This window comes from Malaclemys terrapin, chromosome 3 (genome assembly GCF_027887155.1).
Source record: "Malaclemys terrapin pileata isolate rMalTer1 chromosome 3, rMalTer1.hap1, whole genome shotgun sequence".
NCBI lineage: Eukaryota > Metazoa > Chordata > Testudines > Emydidae > Malaclemys > Malaclemys terrapin.
Window position 1 is genome coordinate 25030001 of NC_071507.1, and position 19246 is coordinate 25049246.

Below are 19246 nucleotides of genomic sequence, written 5' to 3' on the forward strand. Positions count from 1 at the left end.
AAGGGAGTTGAGGATGCACCTCAGATTCTCGCCTCCCCTGGGGAAAAAAAAATAAAGCTATGTGTCTCTGTAAGCGGTCCAGCCAACTGTGAAATCCTCCAAACCCCAGGGTGCACGGGGTATGGAAGTCTAAGGTTGTACCTTGCACATCTTACTGACTTAGGCCCTGCACAGTTCAGGATTGGCACCATTTCAGTCCATTAGTTTTTACTCTTTTGAAATGTTTGTTTCAGCAGCAATAGAAAACAAGTTGTCTTATTCCTTTTGGTCCTACCAGTCTGAGTAGTGGAGCACCGACTTCTGTAGCTGCCAGTATTACTGCTTTATGTGTTAATTAGAAGAATTACTAACAGTTTGGAGAGTGCTCCCAATTGTGAATAACATGTATAGCAATACAACGGGCTTCTGTTGTACTCTAATGCTGGCCACAGTGCTTGTTAGTTGATAACTGTTATGGAGCTTGTTTTCCATCTTTAGAAGCTTGGAGTTCTAATTTGTGTTTGGTATCTCTAGAGAAATTTCCAGAGGCTGAGTCTTATGAAATTATGGAATCCTTTAATGTTGTTTCAAAAGACATTTTTAGAAGCTTTATTCTGAATGAATACAGAAGGTAAATGCATAGAATCCTTTTTGAATAAACTCTTCGCAAATATTTCCCCATAATTATGGTTTTCTTGACTTTATAGTTCATATTTTATTACTATAGGTGTGATGGCAGAGACTTGACTGCTCTCAGAAATATCAGTTGTGAAGTGGACATGTTTAAAACACTTCATGGATCAGCATTGTTTCAGAGAGGTCAAACACAGGTAATACTTTCAAAGATCAGAGTTGTAGTTGTCATAAGCTGAAAGTTTCCATTAACCATGACATTTGTTATTTCTCAGTCAAGTAATTATTGAAAACATCTTGCATACCTTCCAGTTTAAGAAAGTATAAATACATTGCGTGCTATTCAGGTTCAGTTTAATATTGCCTGGCTCCCATTAGAAGAAACCATGTACAGAACTAAACTGTTTGCTGTTCCAGTGGAAACTTCAAAATAACATTGCAAAACATAGTTGCCTAGAAGTATTCCGTTAAACAGAATCACATGTCCACTTTCAGCCTTTTTAAAATTCCTGAAGAAGGCCCAGTAACCAAAACTTGGGCCTACAAACATGCTTTTCTGTAATTTCATTTAATAAGTTGTAATTTCCTTTGAGTGGTTCACAATAATACTGCTTACTTGCCTAAATACATAAGTATTTATTTTAACCCCCTCTATGCATTACTTATAAAAAAGAAAGTATGGGAGTTTTACATTAAAACTATTGTTTGCCGAAAAACAGCACTGTTTATACATTGTTTAGTTCAATGTTTAGTTCACTTAAAATAAAATTGTCTAATTTATCTGAACTACTACTATATAGAAGACTGCCAAGCAGTTTTTCTGTAAATCTTTTTAAAAGAAAGTTATGTATTCAGATACATTTTATATCAAAGTTCAGAGTGGTGTGGAAGGGAGAGGGAATCCTTTCTAAAACAGGCTAGAGCATCTGCCTGTTGAGTTTCTGATCTAAGACCTCTTATTAGACCTCAGTTTCACCGCCATCTTTCTTCTGGGGATGGATTGATTATCATCTGTCTAGCTCTTTAACTGGTTAATAGGGGAATCATTAACTGAGATAATTCCTATCTCTTAAGGTGAAGATGCTACCTTTGTAGTACTCCATACTTTTGCCAGGACAGGGAGAGAGAACCAGGAATCAGTCCGTTTCTTACGGACTGGTGGACATTTGCAAGACCGAATTCTGATTCTGTCAACATCTTTATTGCAAAGAAACTTATTAAGAATTGATGTTTGACAAAAATCATGATAGAAACTTTCTGAATCAACTCTCCTTAAATCTTTGTGCCCAATATAAATCGCTTTAAAAGATCATAAACTGTGTGAGGTTTTCATTGTCCCTTTTTTAATTCTAGGTTCTCTGTACAGTTACGTTTGATTCACTAGAATCAAGTGTAAAATCTGATCTTATCACAACAGCTGTGAGGTATGTGCCCTCTTATCGTCTATCGCTTTGTTACCTTTATAATAAAGAAGCATGGGTAATTTAAACAGTTAATAAATGATACTTGAACTGAAATATATAAAATCAAAATTTTCAAAAATGGATGTGTACAATTAGGCTTCTAAATAAGTGGCCTGATTTTCAAAAGTGCCAAATGCCCAGTAGCTCTTTGGAAATTGCCTTTAGCGTTGGTTATGGTTATAGTGGCTCAGTAGTTACAAACAATAAATCAGAAAATATTGCAAGAAAATATTCACTCTTTTAAATAATGAGACCAGACCATGTAAAAAGATTCCTAAATGACTAAAAACTCTACATAAATGTGCCAAATTATAGCATTTTAAAAAAGACTTATAATTTTTTCCAAGTATTAATATTATAATGAAAACAGTGTACACATTTTACACTTTCAATGTATGTTCTCTACAGATTTGTGCAGTAATGTTGTGTAGATTCAGTACATGCAACATATGGAGTAACAGATTTGTACCATGTTAGCAACTACCTCTCCAGTGATTTTAGGTGGCGCTAGCCAAGCATAATGTAGTTTTGACTCATCCAGAATAAGTAAAATTGTCAGATGAGTGATAGTTTTTCCAACTTCAAGTAATCTATTCCAAAGACGCTAATTTGTCAGAAGAAAAATCTTTTTAGCTAGTTGAGAAGTTGGTCATACTTCAGTTTTAATTACCTCACTGATAGGGTTGCCAGTTTTGGTTGGAGGTTTCATCACAACATGATCTTTAATTAAAGATTAATCTTTAATTACTTGAGATTCCAGGACAGTCTAGGAGGGTTGGAAACCCCACTCACTGAAATGAACTGAGAGTTAGTCTACACAGTGGGGTAATGTGTACTACAGGGGTGTGATTTCTAAAATGCACTAACTTGTTGTATATTAATTTGTCCATGTAAACCTTGCTTATACACACTAAATGTTCCCTAGTACACTTTAACACAGGGCCCGCAAGTGCAAACAAAGCAATGCGCTTCAGAAATCATACACCTTTAGTGTGCATTACCCCACCATGTGGACAAGCACTGAGTCTCTTTAAAACTAGTAATTATTCTATCAAGCTAAGTCCTCTTGCTGATTTACTAATCTTTATTGGTAACAATTGTCTTATTAGGTGGTAAATATTCTTCCCTTCAGGCTTGCATGCAGTCATCTCCTCTTCATGCATTTTGCTCTCTCAACTTTGCTTCAGCTAACACTATTTTCTGCCCAGAGATATTTAACAACCTTATTTCATTCATCTTGCAAATTAATTTGTGCATTCACCCACAGTTCTCACATTAGTGTGCAGTAGGCCACTGCAAAAGTGAAGAGAGGGTCCATGTGTGGAATTACATGTGAGATTGATTGAAAGGTTGTCACTTATAGGTTAGCTCCTCCTACTAGTCTCTACTATTGCACTGGATTTGAATCTTTAAGACTTTGATTATACACAGTTTGATTATTTTAACAGAGAAGTTGCGTCCCTAACTGAAAGTTAAACCGGTATACAAATTGGTATAACCCTTAGTGTGGATACAGTTATATTGGTATAGTGGTGCCTTATACTGATATAGTTTATTCCCCTTCCCCATGGTAGAGCTTACTCCTCGGGGAATTCTGCGCCACTGCACGCACACAGAATTCACATCCCTCACAGATTCCTTCCTTCCACTCCTCCCCTGCCCCTCCCCCCCCCCCCCCCCCCCGGTAGGGGCTTGTACTGTTTTAACTATAGCAGTGTAGTTTAAATGATACAATTTTTGTGTGTAGACAAGGTCTTGAATTCATGTACTACAGAGAAATAGCAATAGAAAACGGTCTTGTTGTCCAGCTGGTTCATTGAAACACTTCCCCTGCTTTATAGACACCTGTATTTAGTGATAATGGAGCTGTGTAACCTTTTAGTCCTACTCTAAATGGAAACTGATGTTCAGTTGCTCCTGTATGATGATGTCTTATTTTTCATTTCTAGTGGAATAAAAGATAAAAACTTTATGCTGCATTATGAGGTAAGATAGCTTTTCTGTGTTCCATGTGTTTTGTTGCATATTTCACAAACATGAATATGCCTAAGAGTTTATTAATAAAATTTTAAGCAAGCCCTCTTATACCATAAGCATTTCTCATTCTTTGGAATTTGCTCAAAATATTTCACAAAGCAGATATAATTTCCAAATCTGTTATATTACAAGTACCTTTGGTGATTTTTGCTTCATGAACAAGTTTGTGATTGTATGATAGAGAAATGAAGATATAGTTCCACAAGTTTACTTGTGGTTAGCTTGCCTCCTCTGTTTGCTCACTTTCCCAGGTGGTTATTGTAGTTTTAAGAACACTTGATAAAGATCTTGTAGATGTTTATCTCTGTCTGAGGGATTGGAGCAAATGCAGTTGCACAAGTGTACGTTTGGTTTATACAAGTGACTAATGTATTTTTTTTTCTTGATACTCGTGCTTTTGGGAGGGTATTGATACTTGTTTGCTTCAAAACAATCAATCAAAGAAGGAAAGGGTACCACATGCTGTTTTACTTGCTATATGAAAATTGCATTTTTCTAGTTTCCTCCTTATGCAACTAATGAGATTGGCAAAGTTACTGGTGTCAACAGAAGAGAACTTGGACATGGTGAGTGATACCTAGAGAAGTTAAACATTATTATTCTAGTACTTCATTTAATCACTTTTTGTATTGATAGAGTATTTTGCACCTTTAAATGCAGGTGCGCTTGCAGAGAAAGCTTTGAAGCCAGTTATTCCCCAAGATTTCCCTTTCACAATAAGGGTTACTTCAGAAGTCTTGGAGTCAAATGGTATTAAAATTTCATTTTCATTTTTTTACCTAATGGCAAGACCAAATATGCTTCTTTAAATTCCCTGTATTAGATAAACTATGCTAGCAGTTCTAGCTAATTAATTTGGTTTGCTATTTAATGGTGCCAGTTGAAATTCTGAAAATGACAAGGATGTGCATGTTTCTGAACCTCAGTTATGGTTGTTAGAGAATTGCTTTAACTTGCAAAGCAGTAGACCTGAAATAAAAGGGGAAGACATAAACTGAAGATTAATAAATGGCATATTTCCCACAAATTTTTCTGATGAAGTTCAGTGTTCTAAACCCTTTGTGATAGCAAGTGTAGTCCATTGAATTTCTGGGGAACCCTGTCAGCTGGCCAGTAAGGGGTTTAATTTTAGAATTACCGAAGAACTTCTATAGCTAGTTTTGCTTGTTACTTTTGATAGATACATCTCCATTCTCTGACTCTCTGTAGGATCTTCTTCAATGGCTTCAGTATGTGGTGGAAGTTTGGCATTAATGGATGCAGGTACAGTATGTAAAATTCATACAGTGGATAAATTCATTTATTCATTAAATGGCTATACATTTGGGCATGACAGGATAATACAATTATTTTAATTTATTTCTATTAGGAGTTCCAATATCAGCTGCTGTGGCAGGTGTAGCAGTAGGACTGGTTACCAGATGTCATCCTGAGAAAAATGGAGAAATTGAGGATTATCGTTTGCTGACAGACATCCTAGTGAGTGTTTATAGTAGGTTTCCCCCCTCAATTTGTTTCCTCTTGTCAGATAAGGCTTCCAATTTCTCTCTTTCAATATTTCTCCAGAATACTTTGGGAACATGTAATACCAAATTACTGAATAATTATGGATATATTTTCTGATTTTTTTGGGGGGGTTCCCCTGCCCTTTTGGGGGAAGATCTCCTTAAGCATATCTATTAACCATATTTTAATTTTATGTGTTTCCTTTAAGCTCAATTAACTTCTTCACTTCTAGTGAGTTTGCCTCTTCTATTTGGGGGAAGAAGAGGCACAACTTAGGCCATGCGTACACTAGCACTTACGTCAACAAAACTTCTGTCACTCAGGGGTGTAAGAAAACACACCCCTGAGTGACATAAGTGCTCGTGTACAGAGCTATGTCGGCAGGAGATGCTACTCCCGTTCATTGAGCTGGTTTTATTATGTTGACAAGAGAGCTCTCTTCTGTCGGCATAACGCAGCTACATGAGCATTCTTGCAGTGGCACAGCTGTATTGGTACAGCTGTGCCATTATAAGCTTGTAAGTGTAGACATGGCTTTAGGGTGGCACTGAAGGTAGGTATCTGTTTGTTGACTGATAAGCAATGTATTTTGAGTAAGGCTTCTACCTTTTCTTCTCCCCAAATAGCTGGTTATTCAGTGAGACTGCAATAGCTCATAGAATCCAAGGGGGAAATGTTCAGAGTTAATAAAGAACAGTGAAATAGTACTAAAGAAAGGCATTGAAGTCTTACGAGAAGCAACTTTGAATCTAGCAAACAAAAAACTCTGTGGCTTATAGGTATAAGGGTGTGACCTAGGAAATGTTTAGCATGGCCCTTTACTGCAGTATCAAATGTGGATTTAAATTGGCTTGTTTAAAATACTTTCTTTCATATACCCCTATAGGGAATTGAAGATTACAATGGTGATATGGACTTCAAAATGTCTGGTACTAATAAAGGAATAACTGCTCTGCAGGTATCTTAATTTATTAAATCCCCTTAAAATGAAATATAGAAAATATCATTGGACAGCAGCCTTTCCTTACATATTGATGTCACTTAACTCTTTTCCCACATTAGGCTGATATAAAACTACCAGGGATACCACTAAAAATTGTAATGGAAGCCATCCAACAAGCCACAGGTAAGTCCATATTTATATGTTGTACCAATTTTAACGGACTAATTCCTAACTTTTTAATATTTTGTTGCATACAAAGCTCCCATCCTATCGGAACGATCAGTGTGCTGTGGATTGCTAAGATTTAACTTCTGTACATGCTCCTGTATAAAAAGAGTTAAATATTTGAACTCCCATACTATCTCAAGAAAGTCTGGCAGTTCCCAGCACTGTTATAAATTCCAAATCCTGTCAAGAGCTAGGGAAAATGTTTGTTATTCACTCACATAGGCTTCAATTGATAAAGCGGAATGTAAAAGTGTACTGCATGCAGACAATGGGATACTAATGGTTACTAATCCATCACAATATAAATCATATATTGTGGCAGAAATTCAATGATGTATCAGACTATTAAACTAATACTGAATTTGAAATATTAAGTATTTGGCTGGAAGATCTATAATTGAACAATTGCAGCCTACATTTGAGTTTGGCTGGTCTAAAAAAAGGATTTAGGAATCAATATTTCTCCTACTCTCAATTGGCTATATGAAATTAACTTTCCTCCCTTTATTTCAAAACTGAAAAATGACTTGTTGGATCAGAAAAAAACTAAATTTGTCTTGAGTTGGCCATATATCATTGGGAAAAATGAAATTTTTGGCAGCCAATCCCATTTCAGACACTATCACCCAGATACCAAAAGGAACTCTAAAGGAATTACAAATAAAAATTGTGCGATAATAGGTTCCCAAGAGTAAATAAGAAAACTCTGTGGACCCACTCTGAAAGGTGGAATATTGATATTCCAGTTTTAGCTTATTTGCAACTAAATCATTATATCAACTCCCAGAGCATTATATCAAATCACATGTAGTAAACCCAAGTTTCAGGAGACAATTAAGAAGGATAGAAATGCTAATTACAGGAAAGGCTAACTCAGAGTTCCTGATCACTAAATGATGCAACAAATTCTTCCTGATTGACCTAGAAGGTTACCATTGGGGCAATCGGCAAAGGATCTGAAAATGGATACCACTTTGGAGCAATGGAAGATATCTGAAGAAAGGACAAAACTTCATCTATTTCTGTAAATGTTAAGGAAATTTGTTACAAAATACCTTATTCCATTTAAGCTAAGGAAAATTGGACTAATAAATGCTGAAGAGATTGTGTATGAATAGGGACCTTTATGATGGGAATGCCCTAAGATAATATTTTGGAAGAAAATAAATAGAATTTTCAAGGTAACTAAAATTAGGCTACATGTAGAACCCATAGTGATTCTGTTAGGTTACAGACTGAAGGAGATTATTGATTTTTGGGAAGGACCTATTGATGACACAGTTACTATGAACAACCAGGTGTGTGATGGCTTATTTTTTGGAAAAAGACAGATCCCCACTCCAAACATTAGTGGTGTTCAAAACAAGGTATGGAAAATCCTTTTAATGGACAGACAGCTTTATATCCGGATCAAGTAGATTTCATAATGTATGGTTATCATTTTTGGAATTTTAACAAATAAATATATAGTAAAAGGTGACCAAATACACATGGATCTTTTGAAGGTGACACATACAGTACATGGAAAGTATGTGTATGGAAAGTATGGGCGTGTCTACACTTACCACCGGAGTGATTGATCCAGCTGGGGTTGATTTATCGTGTCTAGTGAAGACGCGATAAGTTGACCGCTGAGCGCTCTCCTGTCGACTCCTGTACTCCACCGGAGTGAGAAGCGTAGGCGGAGCCGACGGGGGAGCGGCAGCAGTCGACCTATGACAGTGAAGACACCGCAGTAAGTAGCTCTAAGTACGTCGACTTCAGCTACTCTATTTTCATAGCTGAAGTTGCGTAACTTAGACCGACTTAGCTCGCGCCCCTCCCCCAGTGTAGACCAGGCCTTACTGTATGTAAGCTTGTATGGAAAGTTCATGTACACTAATGACAAAAAAAGTTTTATTTTTAGAAGGTCTCAGTTGATTGCACCCATTGGGAGAGAAAAGGAAGGAGTGGTACTTTGCTGCCTCCCCCCCATCCCCGTGCACCCCTCCCCCCGCTGCCTCTGTCCTTCATCTAGTTACACAGCAACACTTCTGCTCCACTTGGCCACTAAGCAGCTAGCCTCTCAGCCCCTTGAAGCCGCAGTGCCCCTACCCTGGAGTAGAGCATTGGTCAGGCAGAGCCACAAGGAGAGGAAAGGGAGTAACCCCATCTGTCTCAGCAGCACCTAAGCAATTCCCTTGTGGGAGCACCAGGCTCTCCCATCCCAGCAGTACTAGCACCCTCATTTCACCAGCTCCCCAGTTCTTTTTTGAGTGCTGTCCCTGTGGGTGCTCCACTTCAGGTGACGGTGCGTCCCAGCGCCGTTGATCGGAGGCTTTTCCATAGCAGTGCTCGGTTGGGCTGTGCGCATAGAATCATAGAATATCAGCGTTGGAAGGGACCTCAAGAGGTCATCTAGTCCAACCCCCTGCTCAAAGCAGGACCAATTCCCAGCTAAATCATCCCAGCCAGGGCTTTGTCAAGCCGGGCCTTAAAAACCTCCAAGGAAGGAGACTCCACCACCTCCCTAGGTAACGCATTCCAGTGTTTCACCACCCTCCTAGTGAAATAGTTTTTCCTGATATCCAACCTGGACCTCCCCCACTGCAGCTTGAGACCATTGCTCCTTGTTCTGTCATCTGCCACCACTGAGAACAGCCGAGCTCCATCCTCTTTGGAACCCCCCTTCAGGTAGTTGAAGGCTGCTATCAAATCCCCCCTCATTCTTCTCTTCTGGAGACTAAACAATCCCAGTTCTCTCAGCCTCTCCTCATAAGTCATGTGCTCCAGACCCCTAATCATTTTTGTTGCCCTCCGCTGGACTCTTTCCAATTTTTCCACATCCTTCTTGTAGTGTGGGGACCAAAACTGGACACAGTATTCCAGATGAGGCCTCACCAATGTCGAATAAAGGGGAACGATCACGTTCCTCGATCTGCTGGCAATGCCCCTACTTATACAGCCCAAAATGCCGTTAGCCTTCTTGGCAACAAGAGCACACTGTTGACTCATATCCAGCTTCTCGTCCACTGTGACCCCTAGGTCCTTTTCAGCAGAACTGCTACCTAGCCATTCGGTCCCTAGTCTGTAGCAGTGCATGGGATTCTTCCGTCCTAAGTGCAGGACTCTGCACTTGTCCTTGTTGAACCTCATCAGGTTTTTTTCTGCCCAATCCTCTAATTTGTCTAGGTCCCTCTGTATCCGATCCCTACCCTCTAGTGTATCTACCACGCCTCCTAGTTTAGTGTCATCTGCAAACTTGCTGAGAGTGCAGTCCACACCATCCTCCAGATCATTAATAAAGATATTAAACAAAACCGGCCCCAGGACCGACCCTTGGGGCACTCCACTTGACACCGGCTGCCAACTAGACATGGAGCCATTGATCACTACCCGTTGAGCCCGACGATCTAGCCAGCTTTCTATCCACCTTACAGTCCATTCATCCAGCCCATACTTCTTTAACTTGGTGGCAAGAATACTGTGGGAGACAGTATCAAAAGCTTTGCTAAAGTCAAGAAATAACACATCCACTGCTTTCCCCTCATCCACAGAGCCAGTTATCTCATCATAGAAGGCAATTAGGTTAGTCAGGCACGACTTCCCCTTCGTGAATCCATGCTGACTGTTCCTGATCACAGCATGCTTAGCTGTCTTGCGGCATCTGTTCTTTTGAGCGCATGTGCACAGCCCACCCCCCTCAGTTCCTTCTTAACCGTCCTCAGCTGAAGATGGAGCTCTCCACAGTTCAATAGCCCGTTCCCTCTAGAGTTTAAAAAATATATAAATTAGTAGTTAAATAATCTTACTGTATATAATCTTACTGTGCATTCATTGCACCAATTTGAAGGCATAGTTAGTTCGTTTAAAAAAAAAAGTATGCTTAGCTTTGTTAGTTCTCTAGTTCATAGTTCCCCCTCAGGCCACGCAAACTCATGTTAACGACTATGCCAGGTTCAATGTGTGAGGCGTCTTGGAGAGATGCACATTCCTTCTAAGTGCATTCATTGCAGCAACTTGAAGACATGAGCCCGCTGAGACCAGGACCTCCACCTGAAGATGATCCTAATGGAGAAATCGCTTCTCCCAGGATCAGACAAGGACAACCACAGCTCCTCAGGAAAGTGCTCACCAGCGCGGTCTAAATCATCAATGAGCACGGCTCCATCCTCCTCAGAAAAGAGCAAGAGAGCCTCGATCTCTCTTGCAGCAGGAACCACAGAAAAAGAAACGGTCTCCTGGGTGGTCTCTCCCTCCGATGCTGACGGCTAAGAGAGTGAGTACATACGACTCCCAGCACCAGCCACGCCACGGAACTGAAAGACAAAAAGGAGGAGTTGAGACCTAAACCACCACGTCTCCTTCATGGCCCCAACGCATATGGCACCGACAACTGAGCCAGCACGGACCATGCCACCGCCGCCCCCGGTACTGTCCACGTTGTTACTATTGACATTTACCTTGGCACTGACATCCATGGCTGGCACTGACCAAATAGAACCACAAGCCTCCCAGTTGACAAAGCAATACGAAAGTGCCGACACCATCAGTACCGCAACACTTCCTCATGCACACTGACATCACCATACCATCGCTACCACAGACAACCCTTGGCACCGAGGGATCGCCAGTTTTAACGCAGCTGACCTCTCCAACGGCCCTTACGGATAGTGAGTCAGATGAGCAAGAGGAAGGAGTCTTCTTGCCACACCTCTCGCCCATATCCCAAGGGAAAGAGGTGCAGAGCTCACTGAAGACCAAAACACAACGAGTGAAACTACCCTTTCCATGGTATGTGCCCCCCATGCCTTTCCCCTTTCAGTGCCTACGTGGAATCCATGGGCAGCATATAAGGCCCAATACACCGCACCCTCCTCACCACAAAGGGGAGAGTTACGGTCCCCACCAGGATCACCAGTTCCTGCTACATCACTGGGACCAGACGACACAACACAAGGACCCGAGGGGAACATGGGCAATGAAGACACCTCACCCGCACATAACTCATCCTCCTCTCCGGATGAAGCCATCATGCCACTTCCACCAATGATGGCAGATGACTTCAAACAATTCCAAGAATTGTTTAAAAGGGTAGCAGCCAGTCAGAACATCCCCCTGGAGGAAGTCCAGGAAAACCAGCACAAACTACTGCAAATCATAAAGCCATCAGCCACCTCTAAGATAACTCTCCCTATAAACAATGCGATTCTTGAGCCTGCTGACACAGTATGGCAAACACCAGCATCTACCCCTCCAACATGCAAACGTGCAGAAAGGAAGTACTATGTACTAGCCAAGGGCATGGACTTCCTATACTCCCACAACCTAACTCATTGGTAGTGGACGCCGCAACCCACAGGGCGAAACACTCACATGACAGAATTTACTGGGCAGGAAGATATACACCTCATCCATGCTACAGTTGCGCATTGTGAACTATATCATTAAATATGATCATGATAATTATAATAAGCTCTTTGAATTTGCCTCGGAACTTCCTGAGGACAAGAGAGCGGAACTAAAGACCGTACTTGCAGAGGGTCAATTAGTTTCCAGGACGGCATTACAAGCTACCCTTGACATGGCCGATACCGCTGCACGTACGACTGCGATGGCCATCACAATGTGGAGAGCATCATGACTCCAAACATCCGCATACCTAAAGAGATACATTTAAAAATGGAGGACTTACCAATTGAGAAAGAGAGACACATTTTCTTGGTGAAAACGGAAAAAGTTCTTCACACAATGAAAGACTCTCGTGCCACACTATGCACGTTAGGCATTTATACTCCTCCCCACAAAAAGAGGAGGTACCAGTCATACCAACACCCAATTTAATCGCCTGCAATCCAGACCGTCTGAGGCGAACAGACAGAAAAACAGACCGCCACGCTGGAGACAGACGCAGCCACAACACGCAGCATCCCAACCTTCAGGCAACAAGCCGCAATTTTGAAGGTTTGGTCGAGGGCCTGAACGACCTCCCCACGACTCCAGCGCATACCACCGTATTTGGCCATCATCTACAGCATTTCCAACAAGCCTGGGAGCTCATTACCCAAGACCGTTATGTTTTGGAGATAAAATCTGGCTATTCCATCCCCTTTACTTCTTGTCCCCATACCATCCCCATCCCTCTTCAGGGACCTCTGTCACGAGCACCTTCTCAGACTGGAAGTAGAGCGCCTACTACAGTTAGGAGCCGTGGAACTCATACGAATGGAATACAGGGGAAAGGAGTTTTACTCTCATTATTTTTTGACAGAGAAGAAAAGTGGGGGATGGCGCCCAGTTCTAGACCTCCGAAAACTCAACAAATTCATTCACTCCAAAAAGTTCAAGATGATCACTCTAGGCACGATAATTCCTACGCTGGAACAGGGGGACTGGTTTTCATCCCTCGAACTACAAGACTCATGTTTCCACATCACAATTCATCCAGCCCATGGACGAGTCCTCTGATTTACGGACACGAACATTTCCAATACCGTGTACTCCCATTTGGCCTTTCCACGGCACCAAGGGTGTTCTTCAAGACCCTAGCAGTTGTCACAGCACACTTACACAAATGTGTGATCATAGTCTTCCCCTATCTCGACGACTGCCTTCTCAAAGGACGCACGTATGCAGAGACAGAGACATTCACCCGCTCACCTTTGATCTTTTCCAGAACCAGGGACTCCAAATAAACATAAAAAAGTCCACACTAATACTGACGGAACACCTGGAATTCATCGGGGCACGCCTCGACTCAGTACAAGGTAGAGCGTTTCTTCCGAACACCAGAGTTCTAATCATAAAACATCTGGTAGACACAATCTCCTTCTGTCCCCAAGTCGAAACAAGAATTTGTCTACAGCTATTAGTACACATGGCTGCTAACATTTACATGAAAAAACACGCCAGGCTACACATGTGGTGCCTTCAAAGCTGGCTGAACTCAATGTACAGACCCACCAAACACAACATACACAGGCTAGTCAAACCACCCCCCAAGATCCTGGATTCTCTCAGGTGGAGGACGACAGCGGCAAATCTAACGATGAGTATTCCCTTGCAACAACCCCCCAACCTCAGTACTGATCGCAACAGACCCATCTCTGTTGGGCTGGGGAGCACACTTAGACACCACACAGCACAAGGCAAGTGGTCACCAGCCGAAACACACCTACACATAAATCTCCTGGAACTTAAAGCAGTGAGAAATGCCTGCTGTCACTTCCTCCCTCTAATAAGGAACAAATCCATCCGAGTCATGACAGACAACGTAGCATGCATGTTCTACATCAACAGACAAGGGGGGGCCTGATCCCACTCCCTCTGCACTGAAGCCATGATGCTATGGAACTGGTGCATCTGCTATAATATAGACCTCTTAGCCTCTTACCTTTCTGGATGCCAAAACACCACTACAGACACCCTTAGCACAAACTTCTCATGGGAACATGAATGGGAAATGAACCCCACAACTGTTCACAGAATATTCAGACGTTGGAGGTTCCCTTCCATCAACTTATTTGCCACGTCCCAAAACTGCAAATGTACTGGTTTCTGTTCCAGAGCAGGACTTGGCCCCCGATCTCTAGGGGATGCCTTTCTAATCCAGTGGGACACCTCACTTATGTACACTGTGATGGGGTCTGCTTACCCCGCACTAGCCCAGACAGGGTTAAGCCCATATTATTGATAGCGGCAGTCTCGCCTCCCAGGCGGGACTGGGCATGCTCCAAATGCTCTAGCAGTATAAAGTGGGGAAGCCCAGCTCATTCTGGGCTGGAGGCTGCAGGGGAAGGACCTGTCTGGGAAGCTCCAGCGGAGGAACAGCCACAGCCCCTGTCTGCGCCGGGAATCAGAGCCCTCCCGGGCCCGCTTGAACCCCTGCTACTGGAGGAGCCACAGGAGGCGACTGGCAGAGAAGCCGAAGTCTCATGCAAGATCTCAATGCAAAGACTGGTAGGAAGTGACCCAGGGAGGGTGACGGAGCAGTACCTCCTGCCCAGGAAACCTCAGCATGTTTCGGTAGAATCCCCACACTGAGTCAGTGGCAAATTGCTCCACCACTGTTCGGGCCCTGGGTTGGGGTCTGGTGGAGTCGGGTGGGCCCGGGCCCCCTTACCGGGGCTGCCATACCCCTTGGTGGGCACGCCGCCCCCACCCCCATTGGACTCCGGCCACTAGGCCACGCTGCCCTGCATTCCAAGGGTGGCTCTATTGAACTTTGGCCGCTAGGCCAAGCTGCCCCAATCCTAGGGGCCATCACCTGTGTTTTGGACTTCTTTGGCCATATGAGACAGGGCAAAGAAGCTCTCTGAATACTTTGCTGCACAAGAATGTATTTGATGATGGCCGTGGGAATATAAATAACACGAAGACGCCATTCAGTGGAGAGCCTGAGATGTTTCAGGGCATCATAAGACAGGGATGGTTCATGCCCCTTTACAAGGATGCTTGCATTTTTGACTGAAACTGCTAACTCAAGGTTTTGAGAATCTGCTTTTAAAGCTGTTAACCAAACATTTCACAGGAAGTGACTAAATCATGTTAACTGTTACACATGGCCTGTCAACTGTGCCATGCAGCCTTCCTTCTTCCTAAAGCATGTAGCCAGGACTCTCCCAACCTCCTTGTGGAAACCTTCACTACTCTGCTTTGGATGGATAGTTTTTTGGAAAATACATTGTCTAAACAGAAATGTTTGCTTTGTCCTAAAGGTGTGACTAATGCTGAGAGAACATCTTTATTAAACTAAATTGCTTTCTGTGAAAGGAATTTTTTTAGAGCATCCTTATGTAGATCATAAAGGTTAAAAGCATGGTACTGCCTCTCCCAAATAGAGTAGCTTATCCTTCCTAACTGGTAGCTTGGATTAAACAAAAAAGAACATTTTAAAAATATCATTGAAACATTTTATTAATAGATAATATAAAGAAAAAATGGCGGGGGAAGTGTTACACAAATAACATGAAGAGAATCAAACAAGAACATTATTTTTGTGGTACACCAGAGCTTCTATAATCTTTGAAGGTTTCTAATTCCTTTGACCTGAGGATATTTACATAATTTTTAGCACACTGTGGTGTTTTGGACACTTCAGATTTGAAGCTGTGTACCAATAAATTGTGCTGAAGATGCAGGGCTCTTATAAAGAAGAGAGACTATAGAAAAATCCCTCTAGAATAAGGATATGTCTACACTACGAGAGTAGTTCGATTGTACTTAAATCGAATATGTGGAATCGATATTACAAAGTCAAACGTGTATCCACACTAAAGACAGTAATTCGACTTTGTGAGTCCACACTAATGGGGTAAGCGTCGACATTGGAAGCGGTGCACTGTGGGCAGCTATCCCACAGTTCCCACAGTCCCCGCTGCCCATTGGAATTCTGGGTCGAGCCCCCAATGCCTGCTGGAGAAAAAAATGTGTCGAGGGTGGTTTTGGGTAACTGTCGTCATCCAACCGTCACTCCCGCCCTCCCTCCCTGAAAGCGCTGGCGGGCAATCAGTTTGCGCACTTTTCTGCTGAGTGACAGCGCGGACGCCACAGCACTGCGAGCATGGAGCCCGCTGCGACCATCGCTGCAGTTATGGCCGTTGTCAACACCTCGCACCTTATCATCCACCTTTTCCAGAGGCAGATGCTGAGAAATTGGGCGAAGAGGCTACGGCAGCGCGGTGAGGACATGAAGTCTTGAGAGTGGCACAGACCTCTCACAAAGCGCACGGGACCCCGTGCCGTGAACATCATGGTGGCAAGGGGTCATGTTGATGCTGTGGAACAGCGATTCTGGGCCCGGGAAACAAGTACGGACTGGTGGGACCGCATAGTGCTGCAGGTCTGGGATGAATCACAGTGGTTGTGAAACTTTCGTATGCGGAAGGGAACTTTCCTGGAACTTTGTGAGTTGCTGTCACCTGCCCTGAAGCACAAGGACACCCGGATGCGAGCAGCCCTGACTGTCCAGAAGCGAGTGGCCGTAGTCCTCTAGAAGCTTGCAACGCCAGACAGCTACCGGTCAGTCGCGAATCACTTTGGCATCAGCAAATCTACTGTGGGAGTTGCTGTGATGCAAGTAGCCAACGCAATCGTTGAGCTACTGCTGTCAAAGGTAGTGACCCTTGGAAATGTCCAGGTCATCATAGATGGCTTTGCCGCGATGGGATTCCCAAACTGCAGTGGAGCTATAGATGGAACTCACATTCCTATCCTGGGACCAGACCACCAGGCCAGCCAGTACATTAACCGAAAGGGCTACTTTTCAATGGTGCTGCAAGCACTGGTGGACCATAGGGGACGTTTTACCAACATCAACGTAGGATGGCCGGGCAAGGTTCATGACGCCCGTGTTTTCATGAACTCTGGTCTGTTTAGACGGCTGCAGGAAGGTATTTACTTCCCGGACCACAAAATAACTCTTGGAAAAAGCAACAGAGGGTCCTGTGGCACCTTTGAGACTAACAGAAGTACTGGGAGCATAAGCTTTCGTGGGTAAGAACCTCACTTCTTCAATAACTCTTGGGGATGTGGAGATGCCTACAGTGATCCTCGGGGACCCAGCCTACCCGCTAATGCCCTGGCTCATGAAGCCCTATACAGGCGCCCTGGACACTGAAAAAGAACTCTTCAACTACCGTCTGAGCAAGTGCAGAATGGTGGTGGAGTGTGTGCTTTTGGACGTCTCAAGGGGAGATGGAGAAGCTTACTGACTCGCTCTGATCTCAGCGAAACCAATATCCCCATTGTTATTGCAGCTTGCTGTGTGCTCCACAATCTCTGTGAGAGCAAGGGGGAGACCTTTATGGCGGGGTGGGAGGTTGAGGCGAATAGCCTGGCTGCTGATTACGCCCAGCCAGACAGCCGTGCGATTAGAAGAGCCCAGCGGGATGCGCTGTGCATCCGGGAGGCTTTGAACGCTAGGTTCCTCAGTGAGCAGGGTAACCTGTGACTATTAAGTTTGTTTAAAGAGAAGCAGAACCTGCCCCCGTTTCTTTACCCACTTACTGTTGACTATCCTCTCCAGCTACATACCCCGTTCACCCCGTCCCCTCCCTTCCAACACACGTTTAAAAATAAAATAAATGGAACTTTGTTAATGAACACCGTTTTCTTTATTACGGATTTTGCGGTAAAGTGTTGAAACTGGGACGCAGACTGTGGTGGGGAGCGGGCGTAGTGATGGAAAGAACGCTTCTTAACTCGAGGAATGACAGGCTTCTGCTCCTAGAGAGGTCCGCAGTGGTGGACTGGTTGTTTCAACGGAGCCTGCCACCCCTCCTTTTCGGGACTCTGTGTGTGGGGGCTATGTGACTTTGTGGCAGGGGAGGACGGTTACAGATCACCTGCTGCGTGGCTCTGAGATCCAGGATAAGGACCGCAGCATAAGATCTCTATCCGCCCTCCCCCGCCACAAAGTCACATGGCTCCCCCCCCACAGAACATGAAAACTACCTCCCAGACTGACCAGGGTGCCTAATGACTGCGATGTGTGTGTGACCTTCTGCTGAACCTGCCCCCATGTCTGTACCCTGGTAAAGGTGACTGTCCTCTGCAATTACCAACCTCCTTTCCCCCCCCTTCCAACACACTCTCCCCTAAAAGAACATGATGGAAACAGTAATTAACAGAAACGTATCTTTTATTAGCAACTACACAGTTAAGGGATGAAACTGGGACGGGGGCTTGGGTGAGGCGGGAAGGAAAGGACTTATCAAATTTTTGGGAATGAGAGCCTTCTGGTACTTGAGCAGTCTGCAGGGATGGAGTGACAGTTTTCATGGCCCCTGCTGCCCCTCCTTCTTGGGACTTTGGGTGAGGGGGGTATGGGAGTTTGTGGCGGGGGAGGGCGGTTAGAGAGAGATTGCAGCGGGGCTCTGTCCTCCTGCCTCCGGTCCTGCAGAACATCCACAAGGCGCCGGAGCGTGTCCGTTTGCTCCCTCATTAGTCCAAGCAGCGTTTGAGTCGCCTGCTGGTCTTCCTGCCACCACCTCTCCTCCCATTCGCTGTGTGCTCGCTGGTATTGTGACATGTTCTCCCTCCATTGGGTCTGCTGGGCCGCATCGGCTCGGGAGCAGCCCATAAGTTCTGAGAACATGTCATCCCGTGTCCTTTTCTTTCTCCGCCTAATCTGCGCCAGCCTCTGCGAGGGGGATGCCAGGGTAGGTCGGGAGACAGTCGCAGCTGTGGGATGGGAAAAAGGGAGTGAATTCCTCACAAAGATAATTTTTTGTGAACAATGAACATAGTCTTTCTCTGTGAACAAGACCATGCACAGCACCTATCACATGCGCACTCAGGGATAAGGTCGAATTTTCGGCCTTCGCATTCAGTGCCTGGGGTCTTGCAGTGGAGATCAGACAAGCGGGGCAGGACAGTGGAATTCGGGTAGTAGGCTGACGTGGTAAGCCGTAGACTTTTGGCTGCTTAAAACTTAAATTAGAGCAGTGCCCTCCTTTCACGTTCAAAGCAATGCTCC

The 19246-nt window shown here is 43.9% G+C and overlaps 1 protein-coding gene across 1 annotated transcript in view; it reads left to right on the plus strand.

Annotated features, from left to right (window-relative positions):
• Positions 1-19246, plus strand: part of PNPT1 (polyribonucleotide nucleotidyltransferase 1) — a 51722-nt gene that overhangs the window by 16706 nt on the left and 15770 nt on the right. The window contains exons 12-21 of the mRNA XM_054022640.1: positions 514-610; positions 707-809; positions 1966-2036; positions 4025-4061; positions 4612-4678; positions 4773-4862; positions 5322-5375; positions 5482-5591; positions 6505-6576; positions 6681-6744. Of these exons, the coding sequence (XP_053878615.1) occupies positions 514-610; positions 707-809; positions 1966-2036; positions 4025-4061; positions 4612-4678; positions 4773-4862; positions 5322-5375; positions 5482-5591; positions 6505-6576; positions 6681-6744 (765 nt within the window). The remainder of the gene's footprint in view (positions 1-513; positions 611-706; positions 810-1965; positions 2037-4024; positions 4062-4611; positions 4679-4772; positions 4863-5321; positions 5376-5481; positions 5592-6504; positions 6577-6680; positions 6745-19246) is intronic.